Source organism: Nycticebus coucang, chromosome 10, assembly GCF_027406575.1.
Source record: "Nycticebus coucang isolate mNycCou1 chromosome 10, mNycCou1.pri, whole genome shotgun sequence".
Taxonomy (NCBI): Eukaryota; Metazoa; Chordata; class Mammalia; order Primates; family Lorisidae; genus Nycticebus; species Nycticebus coucang.
The window spans coordinates 123,027,492-123,046,858 of NC_069789.1; the positions used below are offsets into that span (position 1 = coordinate 123,027,492).

The window sequence follows — 19,367 nt, forward strand, 5'->3', positions numbered from 1 at the left end:
GCTGGGACTACAGGAGCCTGCCACAATGTCTGGCTATTTTTTTGGTTGCAGCCGTCATTGTTGTTTGGCGGGCCTGGGCTGGATTCAAACCCATCAGCTCAGGTGTACATGGCTGGCGCCTTAGCCGCTTGAGCCACAGGCGCCGAGCCTTCCTTAACATTCTTGTCACTTATTAGAAACTGTTGAATGTGGCATCCTTGTGTGATAGAGCCTGCCTACCCATGGCAGCTCTGGGTTTCCATTTACTGTCCTGAATGCCAATTGAGACAATATAGAAAACTGCCAAAGCAGTAAGTTTGGACAATATTCCTATGCTATCCTTTGTTTTCCCAAGGTTGCAAACTCCAAAATGCCAAGAAATCCAAAAACCCAGGATATGCTAATATTAAGGGAACTACAGAGGGCAAGAAAATAAGACAGACAAATGGTTGTGAAAAACCAAACCTCAAAAAAACACTTTAATTCCACCCTAACAGCACCAGGTGCAATGTCTGGGGACAGACTCTGGGTACAATGCTGTGTGGCGACCACTCACTCACACACGGCTCCAAGAAGGCCCCCGAGGGGGGACTTACCTTCAGGGGGCTGAGCCAAGGGGGTAAGGGGTGGCCCCAGAACAGGGGCAGGGGCAGGCATGGGGGCAAGGTGCTACTTCTTGGCAAAGGAGATCTTCATGGCGTTGTTCTGGGTGATCTTAAAGCCTTGAAGGGCATCACGAGCTGCCCCTGCCTGCACCTCATTGTCAAACTCCACAAAGGCAATGTCATGCCGTCCTGGGACCAGACGGACCTCCTTGAAGCCAGGGAACCTGAAAGAAGAAATAACAGACCTCATGGACCCAGGCAGCATCTCCTTCTAATATTCTGGCATCTAGTGGATTGAGGCTAGGCATGATTCTAAACATCCTCCTATAACACACAGGACAGTTCTTCCGTAACAGAATTTATCTGGCCCACACTGTCTATAGTGCTAAGTTGAAAAACCCTACGGTAAGTGCTCCAGTGGCACTACTGGTTAGCGTGAGGTACTGACAGAGAAAAACCCTGCGGTAAACATGCTATTTAATGGGGGGGGAAAAAAAAATTTTTTTTTTTTTTGAGACAGAGTCACTCACTTTGTTGCCCTCAGTAGAGTGCTGTGCCATCACAGCTCACAGCAACCTCAAACTCTTGGGCTTAAGTGATTCTCTTGTCTCAGCCTCCCAAGTAGGTGGGACTATAGGTACCCACCACAACACCGAGCTATTTTTTAGAGACCGGGTCTCACCCTTACTTAGCTCAGACTGGTCTCAAACTCATGAGCTTAGGCAATCCACCCACCTTGGCCTCCCAAGTGCTTGGACTATAGGTGTGAGCCACTGCACCCAGCCTGATGAAAATTTTTTTGAAGAGATAGGGTCTTGCTGTGTTGCCCATGCTAGACTTGAAATCTTAGGTTCGAGTGATCCTCCCACCACAACCTCCCAAGGAGGTGAGAATACCTGCACAGCACATGCCACTGTGCTGGCTTTCATGAAAAATGTTAATACGAACAGCCATGCAACCACAACCTGTATCAATAAACAATATACTGCAGTTCCTCTGTGTCCTCCAATCATAACCCACCCTCCACCCAGAAATAACCATTACCTTCACTTTAAGACATGTTGCTTCTCTAATTTCCTTCTTCTCATTCCTTACTATCTTTTCCATTAGGCATGCATCCTCATGTATCCTTTTGTCCATTACTATTCTTATATATCCCTTCTTCCAGACTGCCTCCGATACCCCACCACAAACACCATGATGTTCGTATGTGCCCACCTCCCACTGCCATTTTACATGTTGATTTTTGCAGTCTAACTGGTGTTCAATGATGACTCAATGTAACAAACCTTGAACTGTATTTCTCTATTTCAGAGCCTGAAAAAAATGAAGCTTAGAGCCTGGATTCTTTCCACCCTCCAGAAAGACTGACAAAAACCAGGATACCATGACCAGCATGACCCCTCCAGCCTCACCACCACTACAATGCCCACAGACCCAGCCTCAGCCTTTCACTTCCACATCTTCAGTCACTGGTGCCTTTCTGCAAAGCCAGAGCTGGCTCAGGACTCCACCAACAGAATTCTGAGCCCCATTCTCATGGTGCTCTCTCCTAGTTGTCCAGCCAGCACTCAGCCACAGGCCCCACTTACTGGTTGAAAAGCATGGACAGCATGAGTTCGTTGGTCTCCTCTGGCAGGTTGGTGAGGAACAAGATGTGATTCGGTGGATTCTCAGAAAGCTGCCAGGAAAGGATGGGAGCCCATGAGCATTGGAATCTTGAGTCTGGCAAGGGAATCCTCTGGGCCACCCCCTGCTCCTCATCCCTTACCCTGCTTGAATGGCATTCACCTAACGCACCATATGCTAGTGACTGTCTACCCCCCACGTTTGTCCCTACAGACTATAGGTCACAAGGCAGCAGAGATTTTTCTATTTTAGTCACTACCACATACCTAGAGCGCAGAATACAACCTGGGACATAAACAGGCACTTAGCTTATTTGAAGAAGGAATTTAGGTGGTGACTACCTGCTACAGCCTACACTAACCTTCCAGATCCTCCAACAAACATGCCAGTTCCTGTCTGCGCCAGGGCCCCAACCACACTGCTATGTCCTCATCATTCAGGGAACTCTGATCCTACAATTAGCTGGTATCATCATAGCTCACTGCAATTGCAAATTCCTGGGTTCTAGGAACCATCCTGCCTCAGTCTCCCAAGTAGCTGGTGCTACAGGTATGTACCACCATGCCCAGCTTTTTATTTTTTGTAGAGACGAGGTCTCACTGTGCTGCTCAGGCTGGTCTCAAACTCCTGGCCTCAACTGATCCTACTGCCTCAGCCTCTCAAAGTGTTAACATTACAGGCATGAGACACTGTGTCCGGACTTAGTCTCTTTTTTTTTTTAGACAGAGTCTCACTACGTTGCCCTCAGTAGAGTACCATGGTGTTACAGCTCACAGCAACCTCAAACTCTTGGGCTTAAGTGATTCTCTTGCCTCAGCCTCCCAAGCAGCTGGGACTACAGGCACCTGCTACAACACCCAGCTATTTTTTTTTTTTTTTTGTAGAGACAGAGTCTCACTGTACCGCCCTCGGGTAGTGCCGTGGCGTCACACGGCTCACAGCAACCTCTAACTCTTGGGCTTATGCGATTCTCTTGCCTCAGCCTCCCGAGCAGCTGGGACTACAGGCACGCGCCACAACGCCCAGCTATCTTTCCGTTGCAGTTTGGCCGGGGCTGGGCTTGAACCCGCCACCCTCGGCATATGGGGCCGGCGCCCTGCTCACTGAGCCAAAGGCACTGCCAACACCCAGCTCTTTTTTGGTTGCAGTTGTCATTGTTTAGCTGGCCCAGGCCAAGTTGAAACCTACCAGCCTTGGTGTATGTGGCCGGCGCCCTACCCACTACGCTACGGGCACCGCCCACCTTAGTCTTATATTCACATTACGTGAGACTACAGAGGAAGTAGACACTTACAGGCTGGGCAGGTGGCATCTGCCCAGGCATAAGCTGCTGTGGGGGCATGGCCCCTGGTGGGATCTGGCCAGGTGCAAGGCCTGGCGGCGGGATCATGCCAGGGGGCGGCATGTAGGGCGGCTGGCCTGGCATGTGGTGCATGATGCGGGGTGCCTGTGTCATCGGAGGCATGCCCTGTGGAGAGAGGGAGAGCAGGCTAACTTCCTGGCAGGTGGGAGAGGGCATAGTTCCAGTGTCCATGGGACGCAGAGGAGAAAATGCCATCATAGGAGACCCAAGGGATGAGAAACACAGACTGACTCAGAGGTTAAAAAGGTACCCAGAGAGAGCCAGATGGAGTAAAACAGACCCAAAGTTAAAGGGGCATTAAGTCAGAAAGAAAAAAATATATAAAATTAAAGTATGACCCAAATTTGCTTATAGATACATGAACAACAACAACAACAAAAATGACTTAGGGGGGAAAAAACCAAAATGTCAACAACTGTTACTTCGAAAGGGTGGAAATATATGCTCTAATGAGCATGCTATACTTTTCCTTCTGAAAATAAATTTTAAGTAAAAACACAAAAACCCAAGAAAGAGACTCACTGACCTAGGGAGAAAAAAAGACTAGAGGACAGATATGGAAAGGGATGGTCATGGCAGGTGCAGAAAGAAATGGGTAACAGCAATCGAAAGAAGGAAAACAGCCCAATGGCACACAGCACAGCAAGGGCTGGAATCACAATCCAAAGAGTCAACAGTGGACAGAAAGTTAGGCACACAGGAGAGGAGTGGTAACAAGGGGAAACCAGACAGGAGCCCAGGCACACAGGAGAGGAGTGGTAACAAGGGGAAACCAGATAGGAGCCCAGGACCCCAGCACTGATTCCAGAGAATACATGAGTGGCACCAAATACAGCATGACCCAGGCAGCCATGAGACTCGGGAGAGCCAGAGAGACAAGGAGGCTCAGGGACCAGACGCTTGGGTCTAGTCCATCCCTCTCTCCTTTTGTACCTAGCACTTTTTGTATCCTGTTTGGAAAACAGGATGTTTCCACTTTTTTTGCCCTCATCAAGGTCATGAAGACTTTTTCCTGTTTTGTTTTTTTCCTCGAACCTTTACTGTGTTAAGCTGTCACATTCAAAGTTTGTGATTCACCTCAAGTTCGTTTTTGTGTATTGTATGAAGTAGGACTAATTCTTCCCTTACAGGCATCCAGCTGCCCAGCATCATGTAACTACAGGAAAAAGTCCTTTCTTCATTGAACTTCAGTGGTGCCTTCATCACACAAAGTAACCATTATATGCAGCTGTTTCTAGCTTCTTTATCCCATCTCCTGAGTCCATCTTCCCACCCTTCCCAACAGCCTATCACCCCTATCAATAGAGCTTTAAACCTCCACTCCCAATTGCACAGGTCCCCTAGTTTTATTTCTCTTGTCTGCCTTCACCTTGCTATTCTACAGACATTTAGAAACAAAACAGCCAGTCAGCAGCTACCAAAATTCCAAATTGGATCTTGGAATAAATGTGGAGATAACTGACCTCTTAGCAATATTGAGTCTTCCCCATCCATTGCTGAGGACTCCAATTTCTCCCAGCAATGTTCTGTAAGCTCAGTGGAGCAGCTGTGTATATATTTTGGATTTATTCCTCAGTGCTACTTTTCAATGTGAAGTCTACTTGTTTCTTACTAGTATACAAAAATAGAACTGATTTTTTTCAATATTGACCTTACATCCAGGGCTTTTTCTAAACTAAGTTTATTTAAAGAGTTGGTTACTACATTCTTGTAGGTTTTCTACACAGCCACTAACTTAAAGACACAAATGAAAAAAAGAGAAAGAGAAAGCAAGAGACAGACATGGAGACAGAAAGCCCTGAAGAAACAGACAAACAGGAATGGGTATTTCAAGGGGCAATACCATCATATACCCTGCTTCCCCGAAAATAAGACAGTGTCTTATTTTAAGGTGTGCTCCCAAAGATGCACTAGGTCTTTTTTTTTTTTTTTTTTTTTTTTTGGGATCTTTGGCCGGGGCTGGGTTTGAACCCGCCACCTCTGGCATATGGGACCGGCGCCCTACTCCTTGAGCCACAGATGCCACCCGATGCGCTAGGTCTTATTTTCAGGGGACGTTTTATCTTTCCTGTAAGTAGGTCTTATTTTCGGAGGATGTCTTATTTTCGGGGAAACAGGTAGTTATCAATCTAACCAAAAGATAACAAGACAGGTAGGAAATGGGAAAGAGTCTGAATCTCCAAGCCCCCAAACCAAGCCACATGGCTGAGGAAGGCCTGGTAGCAAGAAGTAGGGTCTCTGGGCCCTGGCTTACCGGGACAGGCCCCTGGACAGCCCCCACCACGGGAGCAGCTGCCCCACCCTGCACAGCCTTCTTGGCAGATGGGGTCTCCTGGCTCTTGGGCTTCCTCTTCTCCCTCTTGCGGTCCCGTTCCACAAAGGTGCCCTTCATCTTGGCAATGATATCTGAGTCAGTCTTGGCATACTGGATGCGCTGCCAAGCAGAGAGCAGAAGCGTTAAGAGAGTGAACTTCAGAGCCAAACTACCTAGGTTCAAAACCAAACCTTACCAGGAGCTCACTGAAAAACACAGAAATTACTTGTTCTCAACTTCCTCATCTGTAAAATGAGGATTATGGTGTTTCCCACTTCTAAGGAGTGCTGTGAGGACTCAATGAATTAAAATGCTTGGAACAGTACTTGACACATAGTAAGCACTCAGTAGACAGGCTACTGGTACATTTTTTTTCCTTGAGACAGGATCTTGTGCTGCGGTACTGGTGTGCAATGGTGCAACCATAGCTCTCTGTACCCCTAAACTCCTTCAAGCAATCCTCCTGTCTCACCCTCCTGAGTAGTTGAGACTCTAGGCACAGGCCACCATGTTTGGCGGATATTTTTTTTTTTTTTTTTTTGCAGTTTTTGGCCGGGGCCAGGTTTGAACCCACCACCACCGGTATATGGGGTCGGCTCCCTACTCCTTTGAGTCACAGGTGCCACCTTTGGCTGATTTTTTTTATAGACATAGGGTCTTGCTATGTTGCCCAGGCTGGTCTTGAACTCCTGGCCTCAAGTGATCCTCTCATCTCCATTCCCCCAAAGCAATGGGGTTATAGGTGTGAGCCACCATGCCTGGCCAGTTGTTAACATTTTCTTTTTTCCAAACACAAGGTCTCACATATTTATTACTGCACCAGCTTATTAGGGAATAGCACATAAACGAAGAGAAAACTCATTTTCCCAATGAAGTGTGGCAAATGTCCAACTGATGACATTTTCAGCTTGATATGGTAAGATGATGATAGTGACTGTAATACAGCATAAGTACATGCTGTCTCATGTGCAATTTCTTACAGACCCAGCTTGGTTCTTCTTCAGTGTCTCCTCTTCGAGTTGAACCTGATTTTATTACTGGTTTTCATTTGAATCCACTGGGAAATGGGACGATTTTGTTTTTGTTTCTTGGCCAAAAACCGTTTGATTCTGAAAGTTTTATGAGAGGACATGGCGACAAACGAGAGTACTCACACTCACCACAATGGAGAAGAGCCGTTGTTAACATTTTTAAAGGAGTTTGGGACTGCCCTAAACAGCAGGTCTAAGGTTTAAGGAGACAATGCTAGAACAGGAGCACCATGCACAGGGATCTAGTCTTCTAGGCTAAATCTCACCTAGCCATTTATGGAGAACCTTCTAGATACCAGGCCTCAATCTTAGGTCTGGGAATATAGCAATAAGCAAACCAGACAAAAGTGCCTGCCCTTGTGGAGCTTATGCAGTGGGGGAAGGTATGTTAAAAAAGACTTAAAAATGAGTTGAGAAAGGGGTGTGAAATGTTAAGAAGAAGTGAATATTTCAGACAGGGTGACTACAAAAGGCTTACTGAGGTAACATTTGTGCAGACACAAAGAGGGAGGAAGTAGGCCACAGGGACATCTGGTGAAAGAGCCTTCTAACAAAGGGAACACCCATGTGAAGAGCTAAGGCTTCTGCACAGCACATTCACAAAACACCAAAGAAGTGAATATGATAAGAAGGAAGTCACAGAGACAACAGGTGATTCTGCTGAGGACTCTGTCTATTCCTGAGGGAGCCCTGAAGTGTGGTGAACAGGGGAGTGAGGTGCTCTCACTCATATCTCACAAGGACATACTATGGCTGCAGTATGGAAGCAGGCCAAAGCCATGGTACTGTAAAGAGTGGTGGCTGGACCAGGGAGAAGCAAGCAGCTGGTAGATATATTTTGAAAGTAGAGTCGACAGGACTTTCTGACAAAATTCTGACATATCTGAGCACTTCACCCAAGCAACAACGTCGGTGAAAAAGCAAGGGAGAAGGCAACACAGAAAAACTTATGGTTATGGCACCTCAAAAGCTAATTCCTAAGATGCCCCAGAAAGTCAAATGGAAGATGTGGCAACCTTAGGCTTGTATATCCACAGGTGCCAAGTTGAAGTCAACGTTCCGTCCTCTTTTTTTTTTTTTTTTTATCCCCCCTGGGAGTATCTTTTTTTTTTTTTTTGTAGAGACAGAGTCTCACTTTATGGCCCTTGGTAGAGTGCCGTGGCCTCACACAGCTCACAGCAACCTCCAACTCCTGGGCTTAAGTGATTCTCTTGCCTCAGCCTCCCGAGTAGCTGGGACCACAGGCGCCCACCACAACGCCCGGCTATTTTTTGGTTGCAATTTGGCCGGGGCCGGGTTTGAACCCGCCACCCTCGGTACATGGGGCTGGCGCCTTACCGTCTGAGCCATAGGCGCCGCCCAACGTTCTGTCCTCTTTAGATGGAGGTAACAGGTGGCCCAGCTGTCCCTGGGGCCCACTGCACCCTTACATGACCTGCCTTCACATGGAGGTGTCCTGCACACACTGAGACTTGCTGTCACCTCGCTAAGGGAGTTGGCTCAGGAAGACATATTTCAATCAGGTAAAACTCAAAAACTGACTGGGGGAATAAAGGGAAAAGAATCACATAAACAACCAAAATGCCTGCTAGTGATTTGCAAGGACTTTAAGCCACTTCTTTCACCTTCCAAAGAATCCAGTCCCCTTGGCCTCTTAAATGTGTAACAGGCGCCTGCCCTGGTCCTGGCCTACCCCCTCCCCCGGGAGTCTGATGCACCACACTTCATGACTGGACCCCTACACCCCACTCCTCCAAGCAGGCCTACTCAGTCTCCTCTAGCATTTTGCACACACACAAGTTCCATACCCACAATGCTCACCATGGGCTTGTCATAAAATGGGAAACCCTGCATGGAGCGAAGGGCATTGGTGGCACTGCTGACCTCCTTGAAGATAACAAAGGCCTGGCCCCTCATCTTCAGGCTTCGTGATACCAAGATATCCAGGATCTGGCCAAACTGGGAGAAGATGGCATAAAGGGACTTCTTCAGCTCTGCAGTGGAGAAAAAGACCCACAGGTGACCAAAGACCTTGGCATCATGTCTTGAGATTTGAACACCCTGAACACTTCATTCCAGAGGAAGTGAGCCCAGATGGGAGGCCATCAGCCAAACTGACAGCATCCAGAAAGGTGTGGATCAGTGTCCTCTCAGACGCAGCGGCTCACAACTGTAATCCTAGCACTATGGGAGACTGAGGCAGGTGGGTCATCTGAGCTCAGGAGTTTGAGATCAGCCTGAGCAAGAGCAAGACTTCAGGCTGGGTATGGTGGCTCACGCCTATAATCCCAGCACTTGGGAGGCTGAGGTGGGTGGATTGCCAGAGTTCACAGGTTTGAGATCAGCCTGAGCCAGAGTGAGACCCCATCTCTAAAAAATAGCGTTGTGGCAGGCGCCTGTGGTCCCAGCTACTTGGGAGGCTGAGGCAAAAGAATTTCTTGAGCCCAGGGGTTTGAGGTTGCTGTGAGCTGTGATGCCATAGCACTCTACTAAGGATGACAGACTGAGATGTCTTTCCATCTCAAAAAAAAAAAGAAAGAAAGACCTAGCAGTAACAGCTGCTAAGAACCATTCAAGTTGCCAAGTATGCTCTTCTGTGAGATGAAGACAGTAACAAGGGTGGCACCTGTGGCTCAAGGCGTAGGGCGCCAACCCCATATACCAGAGGTCGTGGGTTCAAACCTGGCTCCGGCCAAAAACTGCAAAAAAAAAAAAAAAAAAAGGCAGTAACAGTATCTACCCAGAGCTGCTATAAAAGGAAATGAGTACATATGTGCAAAGGGCTCAGAATGACACCTGTAACATAGTAAACAATTAATGGACACCTCTTTTTACAGCCGCCAGCACCTTGACACAGGCCTGTGTAATATGACCTTGGCAGACTCATCTCTGCCTACACTCTTACTGCACACCTGAGTCTCCAGGCCCAACACATCAATCCTGCCCCAGGGTGTTGGCACTGACTGCTCCTTCTACCTGAAACATCCTTCCTCACCTTGGTATTTACATAGCTGCCGCCTAGTAACCCAGGTCTCAGCACACATGCTGGTACCTCAGAAAGGCCTTCTCTGACCATCACGTGCACATGTCCCAAAGATCCCCTTACCCTACTTGCTTTTCCTTCATGGCATTTTCTACCTCCTGACACGATATGTTTACTTGTCTCTCCTCAAGAGCTGTAAACCTGCCCCATTTGTTTACTGCAGCATTTTCATGCCTAGTGCAGACCCCAGCACACAAATGTCTCCACAAACATTTACCACTAAAGACACCATAAAGTGCTTTATGAAAGTGCTTTAAGAGACTTTTAGATCCAATTTATGAAAATAACATCCCTAAATCTTCACAAGAACCCCATGAGGTGATAACTATGACTGCCCAGATTTTACCAAGATGGAAACAGGTTCTCAGAGGATTCCTCACCCTCCAGGGCAAGTATCCTGAGAGTGAGGGGAAGGACATTTCAGAGCTGGGACCATATGACACAAATCCATCTGAACCCAGCACCACCACTCACAATCAGTCTCACTTGACAGCAGGTGGGATTGAAGTTAAACAAGGACCCCTCTCGCCATCTAGAAGAGAGTACCAATATTTTAAGCACACAAGATAGCTGAGCCGAAGCTAAAGTTGCTTGGTGAAAGAGATACTAGAAGAGGAAAGAAGAGAAGGTGTGTGTATATGTTGGAGTAGGAGATGGGAACAGGGGCCAAAGGTGTTTTGAAGCAATTCCCCCAAAATTTTTCTGGTGGTGACATTTCCAACTTTCCTCTCCAAGCTCCATCCCCACAAACCTTGTTCAGACCTCAGTCCTTTCACTGGACTCTGGGCCTCTCCTTCCTCTCCAGCCTCCCCTCTTGCCCATTCGAGTTCACCCTCCACAGCTGGGAAGATATTCTACAAGACATGCAATCAGGACAGGGAGCAGCCTGGCTCCCCAACACTCCCAGAACAAAGTCTAATGCCTCACAGCCACGAGCCATCAGAGCACTGCTCACTGGAAGCTTCTCCATGATTCATAGGCCCACAAAACTACTTGTAATGTCCAGAATGCTCTGGGTGGGTTCTTTTGATCTGAAGACCAAGATGGCCCAAGTTAGGAACACTCGTCACCCTCACTGTAACATACATACTGCTTCCTCTATGTGACTTTCCTGTCTTCTTTTCCATGAAGCTAAATGAATCCCTGTCTTTCTAGCACTCTGCCTGTGCTATCATGGCCCTGACTACTCTGGGCTGACAGTGTCCTGCAGAACCAAGGTTCTCCGTCACCAGTGCTCCCCTAGCACTGCCCAGTACTGGCCAGGTACCACACTCTAAAATTCTATGTAAAATTTACATTCCTGATTTTGTTTTTTTCAACAGCAACTTTATTGGTAAATGTGACCTTAATCCCAGCAAGCTCTTTTAGTTCTCCTGATAATTTCCTTTTGATAATCAAAAAGATAATTATTTATCCAGCCCTTAAAAAATGCCCACTACCATAAAAAGCCCTGCGCAGAAGTTTCAATAATTAACCGCCCCAACAAGATCCATGCAGAGAAGATTTTGCCCAGTTTTCAGATACAGAAAATGAGGTTCAACAAAGGTGAGAATTACTCAAATAAGTGGTAAAGTCTTTCTGAGTTTAAAAAATTCAGTTGTTAAGCAGGATTCCATACAAGGGGCATCAACCATTTTCCTTGCTATGTGACTCTGGGCAAGTCACATCACCTTGAGTCTCAATTTCCTGAGAAATAGGAATCACAACAGGTTCTTCCCACAGGCTTTTTTTTTTTTCTTTGAGACAGTCTCACTCTGTCGCCCTGGGTAGATACCATGGTATCATCACAGCTCACAGAAACCTCAAACTCTTGGGTTCAAGCAATCTTCTTGTCTGAGTCTCCTGAGGAGCTGGGACTACAGGTGCCCCCACCATGCCCAGCTAGTATTTTTCTATTTTTAGTAGAGAGGGAGTTTCACTCTTGGCAGGCTGGTCTCAAGGGAGTAGTCAAGGCACCCCAGAACGCTGGGATTACATACATGAGCCACTGCACCCAGCCTCTTCCTACAGGCTTCTTGTGAGAATTAAATATAATTCAGACTTATATAGAAGTATATGCATCAGCTCATGATACAGAGTGTTAAGTCATCATTATTACTGTACATTTTCACTGTGGGCTGGTCACTAAGAACACTAATAACCAGAAACGTCCCAGCCCCTACTCTCACAGAGCTCACAGGCCACTACGTGGATAGAGAGACCCCACGATAGCCCAGAGATCAGGGCCTGACGGAGAATGCCATGGCCTGTTGTCAGTCGGGAGCAGCCACCTGAGGTAAGAGGAGGATGGGGAAGGCCAACTGGAGAAGGGATCCTGTGAGGGGAAACCTTCACGAATGAGCAAAAGTGACGAAGTTAAAAGGGCAGAACGTAAGATGAACTAGGGGAATGTTGAGAACAGAACTCACCATCCTTCTTGATCTTCTCATTGAGGTTGTTGATATAAATAGTGTGGTTGGGGCGGGCCTCGGGAACCGCCATGGAGTGAGGTGCCGAGGTAGGGCTTAAAAAAGGATAAAGGTGACTTTAGTCCCGGGTTTCTCCAAATTCTTTGCCTCAACGCTCGCTTAAAGGGCTTCTCAGAGATCTTCCCTCCCAGAGGAAGTCTGGTAAGATGAGAGCGCGGGACAGAATGGAGGAACCGCCAGGGTAACAAAGCGCGCGCAGGACTCCGCTTCCCCTGGCCGCGCGCGTGCTGAGGGAAATCTCGAGAGGTCTACTACGAGCCCGGGGATGCTCTACGCGGTCCAGAAGGCGGAGCGTCCTAAATGGCGTCTCCCATTGGCCCACACGCCTAAAGGGCCGCCCTAGATTAAAAACCCGGATGTAAGAGCCAGGTAAGGAAAGAGAGACGGGTTTTGGGCCCCTTGGTCTAGCGCCGCGAGGTTTCCCAGAAGAAGCGCGGGAAGACCCAGACGTCCAGCGCACCACTTGTCTGGCGCCCACGCTCGCCTATACCCGAAGCCACTTACCAACAGAACTTCAGTCCACACAAGTAGCCGCGTTCCGGATATCAGACCACGAAGCTTTCTTTCTTAGCCCCACCTTTGCCTTTCCGTAAGCCAATCCCGGTGCGGAAAATCAGTAACTTGACCAATCAGAGTAAATCTCGTCCCTGGGCTCAGATTGACCAATCAAAACGACAGTTGGGCTCCCGCCGAGGCAGAAAACCCCGCCCCACCCCCTGAAAACCCTTCCACGCCGGGCCTACGGACCAATCAGTGAAGGTCAAGAGTTTCTTGCCAATCGGTTCTAACAGTCTCTTCCGGAGGCAGTTCTTTGGAAACCACTCTTTTTCTCCGCGTCTAGCATTCTGTCACGTGATCGCCAAGTGGGGTGGGCACCTGCTGGGAGTGCTACCACGTGACTTGCGAAAGGCGGTGTGTGGGGGCCGCCATTTTGCGGGAGAGTGATCCGCGTTTTATTTCCTTACGCTTTTTTCTCTTTTCTAGCTCTTACTGTGGCTTCGTCCGGCCTCCGATCTTAGAGTCTTCAAACCACAGACTTTTCCTGTTGCTCTGTGATGTCAGGACCTTCTCCACAACTAGGCCGTTTTCCCTGACTGGTGTCATTTTTGACCTCTTCACCTCTGACTCAAAGGTCAGCTCAAAGTTTCCATATTCGGGCCTGGGATGTGAAGGGGTACAAGACCTAAGTTCCCTAAATATTTAGTTTTGGGCCCCAAAGTCCCTTCCAGTGGTTCTCAACCTTCCTAATGCCCCAACCCTTTAATACAGTTCCTGTGGGTCATGACCCACGGGTTAAGGTTAACAGGCCTAAAGTTTAGACCCTTGACTCCTGCTTTTCATATCCTGAAGTTGACCCATGAGTTTCCAAATCTAGTCTCAGAGAATAGGTTAACTCATAGTGAGTCCTTCTAAATGTCCGTCCCTTAACATCCCAAGGTACCCCAGGCCCGTACCACAGCTGTGGTTCCAGATTTAAGGACCCATTCCGTTAATCCTCAGTTCCTACCTGACTTGAGTGAGTCCCATTCTCTGAGTCCATGGTTTCAAATTTTAGCCTTGGTTCTTTCAGACCCATTGCTTAACACCCAAATTCTGGAGCTCAGATCTAAAACCTTTAAAATCTTCATCCCTGAAGCCAAGCCCTTTTGAAGGATCCTTGCCCTTCCCATTCTCACCCCTTCAGTCCCTCCTGTAGACCTCAAAATGACTTCTCCATACTCTCCCCTAAAACCAGCAATCCCTCCTCCAGGAGCCTCTGCACCCCTACCCCCCATCTTCCCACCTCCTCCCCTACCCCCCAGTCCTCCAGACTCAGCTTTTTCACCCCCTTCCTGTAGTCTCCAATCCCCTATTCCCCCACCACCCCCAACACTGCCTCCACCTGCTCCTAAGGGGGCTGCTCCCCCTCATGTCTTCGGTGTGGAGAAGAGCCAGCTCCTGAAGGAGGCTTTGGAAAAGGCTGGCCCAGTCCCCAGGGGCAGAGAAGACGTGAAGAGGCTTCTGAAGCTGCACAAGGACTGGTAGAGTCTCCATGCCCCACCCTACCCACCTAGGGGTTCACCCATTCACCTCTCCCCAGATCACCCAAAGCCATCTCTTGGAGTTTTATAGTTTGCTGAAGGTCAAACGGGCTGACTGCTTCAGTCCCCTGGCTAGCCCTCTTCAGTGGTGTTATGCCTCTAGCAGTGAAGAGGGCTTGTCCTCAGAAGTGCCTGGTCCAGTTAGGGAAGCATATCCTCCGCCACCCCACCAGATGGTGACAGCCAGGGGTAGACAGGACTGTCCTGACAGAACCCAGAGGGCTATCCTGATCAGTCTCGGGGGCTTTTTGGAGGAGGAGGAGCCTGAATACTGTTGAACAAGTCAGGTAAGGGATGTGAGATGAGCATAAACAGCTTTCATGGAGGCACAGAGTGAAATGAAGACATGCTGTATTTAAGGAACTGTAAATATTTCCTTAACATGAGAAAGTGACAAAGATAGGGCTGCAGAGGTGGGCAAGAACCAGCTCACAGAGTACTTGTTGGGTCACGTGAAAGCAGTAGGGGGCTGTCCTCAGGGCACTGGGGAGGCATGGAAGAGCTTCGCACAGGGAGGAATGCTATTTGTGGGAAGGGGCAGTCATGAGACAGGAGTCCACAGGCTCAGGAGGAAGCTGGAGTATCCAGGGACCCAAGAAGGAGGGAAGGTTTGTAGACCCCCACTCGGGCCATGGGGATGAGGTTTAATGTTTGCCTGGCTGAAGGGAAAAGGGAGAAGTGACGTGCCCAGACTCACAATGAAACTCCACACACTCCAGACACATTTACAATCTATTTTAAATGTCCTGACCAAGGTGAGGCAAATTTAGTGCAAAGAAGAATCACCATTATTGCATGCCTAGCATATGTCAAGGACTGTTTTAAGTGTTCTTAAGTATTAATTTATTGAATCCTCTCAGCAACCCCCTAAGGTAGAATTATTATCATCTCATTTTCTCTATAAGAAAACTGAGGCTTATAAAGTGCTTAGCCACAGTGAAAAGAAAGGGAAAAATCTAGTTTGAACTCTGGAAGCAGGGTTCTGCACTCTTTAACTGCAGTTCTGTGCTACCATCTCCTTTTGTCAAGAAAGTGCCCTAAACTGGGAACCAAGAGCTCTGGGTCCTCCCTGCAGCCTTGCCCTCTGTCTAGCCTTGGAATAGGATTATTAATTATTAATAATATTAATTGTTAATTATTAATTAACACGGCGGCGCCTGTGGCTCAGTGAGTAGGGCGCCAGCCCCATATGCCGAGGGTGGCGGGTTCAAACCCAGCCCCAGCCAAACTGCAACCAAAAAATAGCCGGGCGTTGTGGCGGGCGCCTGTAGTCCCAGCTGCTTGGGAGGCTGAGGCAAGAGAATCACGTAAGCCCAAGAGTTAAGAGGTTGCTGTGAGCCGTGTGATGCCATGGCACTCTACCCGAGGGCTGTACAGTGAGACTCTGTCTCTACAAAAAAAAAAAAAAAAAGGAATAATTAACACAATCCGTTCTGAGGCCTGTAGGATAGGGATCACCAAAACTGTCTAGGTGACCTTCCCAGGGTGCAAAGATTTATCATCAAGGTGATATCTAAAGCTATATGTGTGTTTCCGGGTTTTACTCAAGGATGAGTTAAGAGATTTTTACTGTGTTTAACAGCCTGAGAAGCAGACATGAGAAAAAAAAGATGACAGGAAGACTTTGGGTATGGAGATACTCATTTGAGAAATTTCCTCAGATAAGCTTTTCTGATTCCCCATTGCAAAGTCTGCACATCTGTTTGCTCTTCACCCTTCAGTAACAGAGCAGGGAGCAGGCAGGCAGCAGGATGATTCCCACTGACCAGATGAGGAAACTGAGACTCAGGGAGGCGAAGTCACTGAGCTGGGAGCAGCTCTCTATCCTTAGGACAGCCAGGCCTGGATACCCTGCTCCTAGTCAGACCCCGAGGGGGGACTCCTGGATCTAGTTCCCTGCGACCCAACTATGGCTCTTCTTCAGGTTCCGGAGTGACCTGCAGTGGATCCTCTTCTGTGCCGACCTGCCGTCTCTCATCCAAGAAGGCCCTCAGTGTGTGCCCTGATGTGGGACCCCCAACCTCCCTTGCTGGGAGGATGCAGGGAATGGGTTCATCCTGGGCAGCTTGGGAGGAGATGGAGGGAGGGAAGGGGAGAATTTTTCACGTCAGGCTCCTGGGTACAGCCGTAGCAAACAGCAAGTGAACAGTGTGAACAACGTCATTCTCTCTAATTCCACTCTGGCACTTACTCCCAGGAAGCCCGGGTGACATCTCCCTACCCCTCCACCAGCACTTTAGCCCTGGGCTCAGGCTTTTGGAGCCCTCTCCCATGAAGGGGAGTTTGGTCTCCCACTCCAGCTTCAGGGTAAGGGGGAGTCTATGACTTAAGGGTTGAAAGTCTGGGTCTGCCTGTCTCCAGATGTGGACTGGTGGCCTTGTGGATGGCAGGCACTCTCCTGTTGCCCCCCAACGGCATCCCCCTTGAAAGACTTGTGCAGGTGGCCCTGGAGAGAGGCTACACAGCCCAAGGAGAAATGTTTTCTGGTGAGTGGGTGGAGAAGGGTCTTGTGCAAAGTGCTCTGTTAGCCCTTCACTAGGAGGGGCCAGAGAGGCCGGGTGGGGTGCTGGCAGGCACATGAGGGAATCTCATTCCCTTCTCTGGGCCCTTTACCCTACTCTATAGAACAGACTGGATTTGAGGTAGACTCAAGCCAGATACCTGGGTTCCAAATCCAGCTCTGCCATCTCCTCAATGTGGGCATGGTCAAGCCCTCTCTGTACCAAGGTGGTCATGGTGACAGTCGGAGATGTCAATCCCTGGCAGGCCTTTGGCGTAATGTTGGGCATAGAGCACGCCCTCTGTGTATTCTCACCCTACAGTGGCCAACATGGGCAGACTGGCCCAGGAGGTACTGGGCTGCCAAACCAAGCTGCTCTGTGGTGGCCTGGGCAGTCCCAACAGAGACCTTGTCCTGCAGCACCTTGTCACTGGACATCCCCTGCTCATCCCGTATCCCAAGGCCCAAGAGAGGGTGGGACAGGGATGGTAAAGGGTGGGTCCCAGGGCCGTGCCACCGTTTCGGCCTTAATACCAGCACCAGCTACGATGAGGACTTCAACCACGAGCCATGTCAGAGGCAGGGACACAAGGCCCACTGGGCAGTGAGTGCAGGTGAGTCCTATTTTCTTTGTCCCTGTACCCCTCATTCCGGGTCTCCCCAGCCAGCCTTTGCATTCTCAAGGCAGGGATCAGAGCTGAACCATCCTCATTTCCATGAGGTTCTCACCACAGGACTTGGCAGATAGCAGGTACTTCAGGTGTCTGCCAGCTGGGTTTACACAAACAGAAGCTCAGAGCACAGACTTTAGCATCAGGCAGTCAGGGCTCCAGGCCCAGCCCAGCCACTCCCAGGCTCTATGACTCTGGGCAAGTTTCTTCACCTCTTTGGGACTCCATTTCCCCATCTGGAAATCAAAGGTGACAGTAGTACTCACCTCACAAGGCAGTCTTCTGGGCAGACCATGCAAAAGTCTCAGATCAGTGCTTGGCATGTGACATTGTCTCCACAAGCATATCAGCAATGTCGTCACCATTCTTCCCACCTGAAAGGTTGTCACATTTGTTCACATGAGGAGGCCCAGGTATAGGCTTTACTGTGTGGCCTTTAGAGCTCCTCTCAGAGCCTCTTGTTCCCTAGGCAGCTGGGGGTGGCTAGGTGACAGCATGTGCTCTGTTAATGCTACCTCTCTGCCCCCCATGCTAACAGGCCAGAGGTGCAGGACTCAAAATGCCCAAAGGTCTGGGTTCAAATCCCAGCCTAGCTGTGTGCTTGCTGGCTTCTGCTAACTTCTCTGTAACTCTGGGATAGAGACAGCCCCTCCCTCCACCCTCAGAGGTCTGGGAGGGGTAGCGTTCATTGGTCTCAGCACCTAGTCACAGCTCAGTCACCTGCCACTCACTCCCTCCTTCTCTTCCCTAGGGGTCTTGCTGGGTGTACAGGGTGTCCCAAGCCATGGCTACACTGAAGACCCTGAGCTGCCAGGCCTGTTCCACCCAGTGCCTGGCATACCCTGCCAGCCACCATCCCTACCAGAGGAAGGGTCCGAAGGCGCTGTCTACCTTCTTTCCAAGCAGGGGAAGAGTTGGCACTACCAGCTGTGGGACTACAACCAAGTCCGGGATAGCAATCTGCAGCTGACAGACTTCTCACCCTCACGGGCCACCAATGGTCAGACGTACGTGGTGCCTGCTGGCGGGGTGAGGGCTGGCCTCTGTGGCCAGGCACTGCTGCTCAGACCACGGGACTCCAACCACTAGCCTGGCTCTGTCACCATTTGAAGAATGTTCCAGCTTCTCCCACTATGCAGCAACCCACAGGTTTGGACTGGGTCTCAGAGGGACTCCAGCCCAGTGATTCTTCATCAGGATCAGCCTCATCCATCCTGTCGGAAACCTGGGCATTGTCTCAACTGCCCATTCCATCCCCTCCAATACTAAGCACCCACTGATCCCTCTCTCCAAGGAAAGACAACAACTCAGACCCTACAACTTGTCCCCCTAACCTAATTGTTACATCTATCTGTTTCTCACTGGGAACCTCCTCTTCTGAACCACAGTCACCTTACTAGCCATCTGCAGGAGCCACCTGCCTGGATGCTCTGCTGCTCCCCAGTCTGCTCACAGGACAGGGATTGAGCTGGCCTCAGCGCACCTCTCTTTAGCCTTGGCTGGTCTTCCTCACTGTCTGCCTGCCAGCCTTGCTGGGTCCCTACCCTCAGCCTCACCCCAACCCTCTTAAAGATCACTCTGTCTTCATCTTGGCTCAGGTGTCACTTGCTCAGGCAAGATTTCCCTTGGCCTGACCAGGCACCCCTCCCCAACCTTGTGTCTTCTCAGATTTTTTATTTTATT

The 19,367-nt window shown here is 49.3% G+C and overlaps 2 protein-coding genes across 6 annotated transcripts; one reads left to right on the forward strand and one right to left on the reverse strand.

Moving 5' to 3' along the window:
- Positions 1-428: 428 nt before the first annotated feature.
- On the reverse strand, positions 429-13,059 carry SNRPA (small nuclear ribonucleoprotein polypeptide A). 2 transcript variants are annotated; one of them, XM_053606517.1, is made up of 7 exons: positions 12,937-13,059; positions 12,373-12,467; positions 8,743-8,915; positions 5,831-6,010; positions 3,508-3,681; positions 2,177-2,265; positions 429-808 (listed from the first exon to the last, which is right to left on the reverse strand). In XM_053606517.1, the coding sequence occupies exons 2-7, from the start codon at positions 12,443-12,445 to the stop codon at positions 649-651; spliced, it is 849 nt and encodes a 282-aa protein (XP_053462492.1). In that variant the 5' UTR covers positions 12,446-12,467; positions 12,937-13,059; the 3' UTR covers positions 429-648. The 2 variants fall into 2 exon arrangements, with proteins under 2 accessions (XP_053462492.1, XP_053462491.1); XM_053606516.1 differs by lacking the exon at positions 12,937-13,059 and having other exon boundaries at positions 12,373-12,699.
- Positions 13,060-13,340: 281 nt separating this feature from the next.
- ACTMAP (actin maturation protease) lies at positions 13,341-19,273 on the forward strand. 4 transcript variants are annotated; one of them, XM_053605768.1, is made up of 7 exons: positions 13,341-13,564; positions 13,870-14,453; positions 16,438-16,506; positions 16,875-16,999; positions 17,336-17,465; positions 17,557-17,627; positions 18,436-19,273. In XM_053605768.1, exons 2-7 carry the CDS (start codon positions 14,137-14,139, stop codon positions 18,771-18,773), a joined length of 1,050 nt encoding a protein of 349 aa, XP_053461743.1. In that variant the 5' UTR covers positions 13,341-13,564; positions 13,870-14,136; the 3' UTR covers positions 18,774-19,273. The 4 variants fall into 4 exon arrangements, with proteins under 4 accessions (XP_053461743.1, XP_053461744.1, XP_053461742.1 ...); XM_053605769.1 differs by having other exon boundaries at positions 14,326-14,453; positions 18,436-19,267; XM_053605767.1 differs by having other exon boundaries at positions 13,341-14,453.
- Positions 19,274-19,367: the final 94 nt, after the last annotated feature.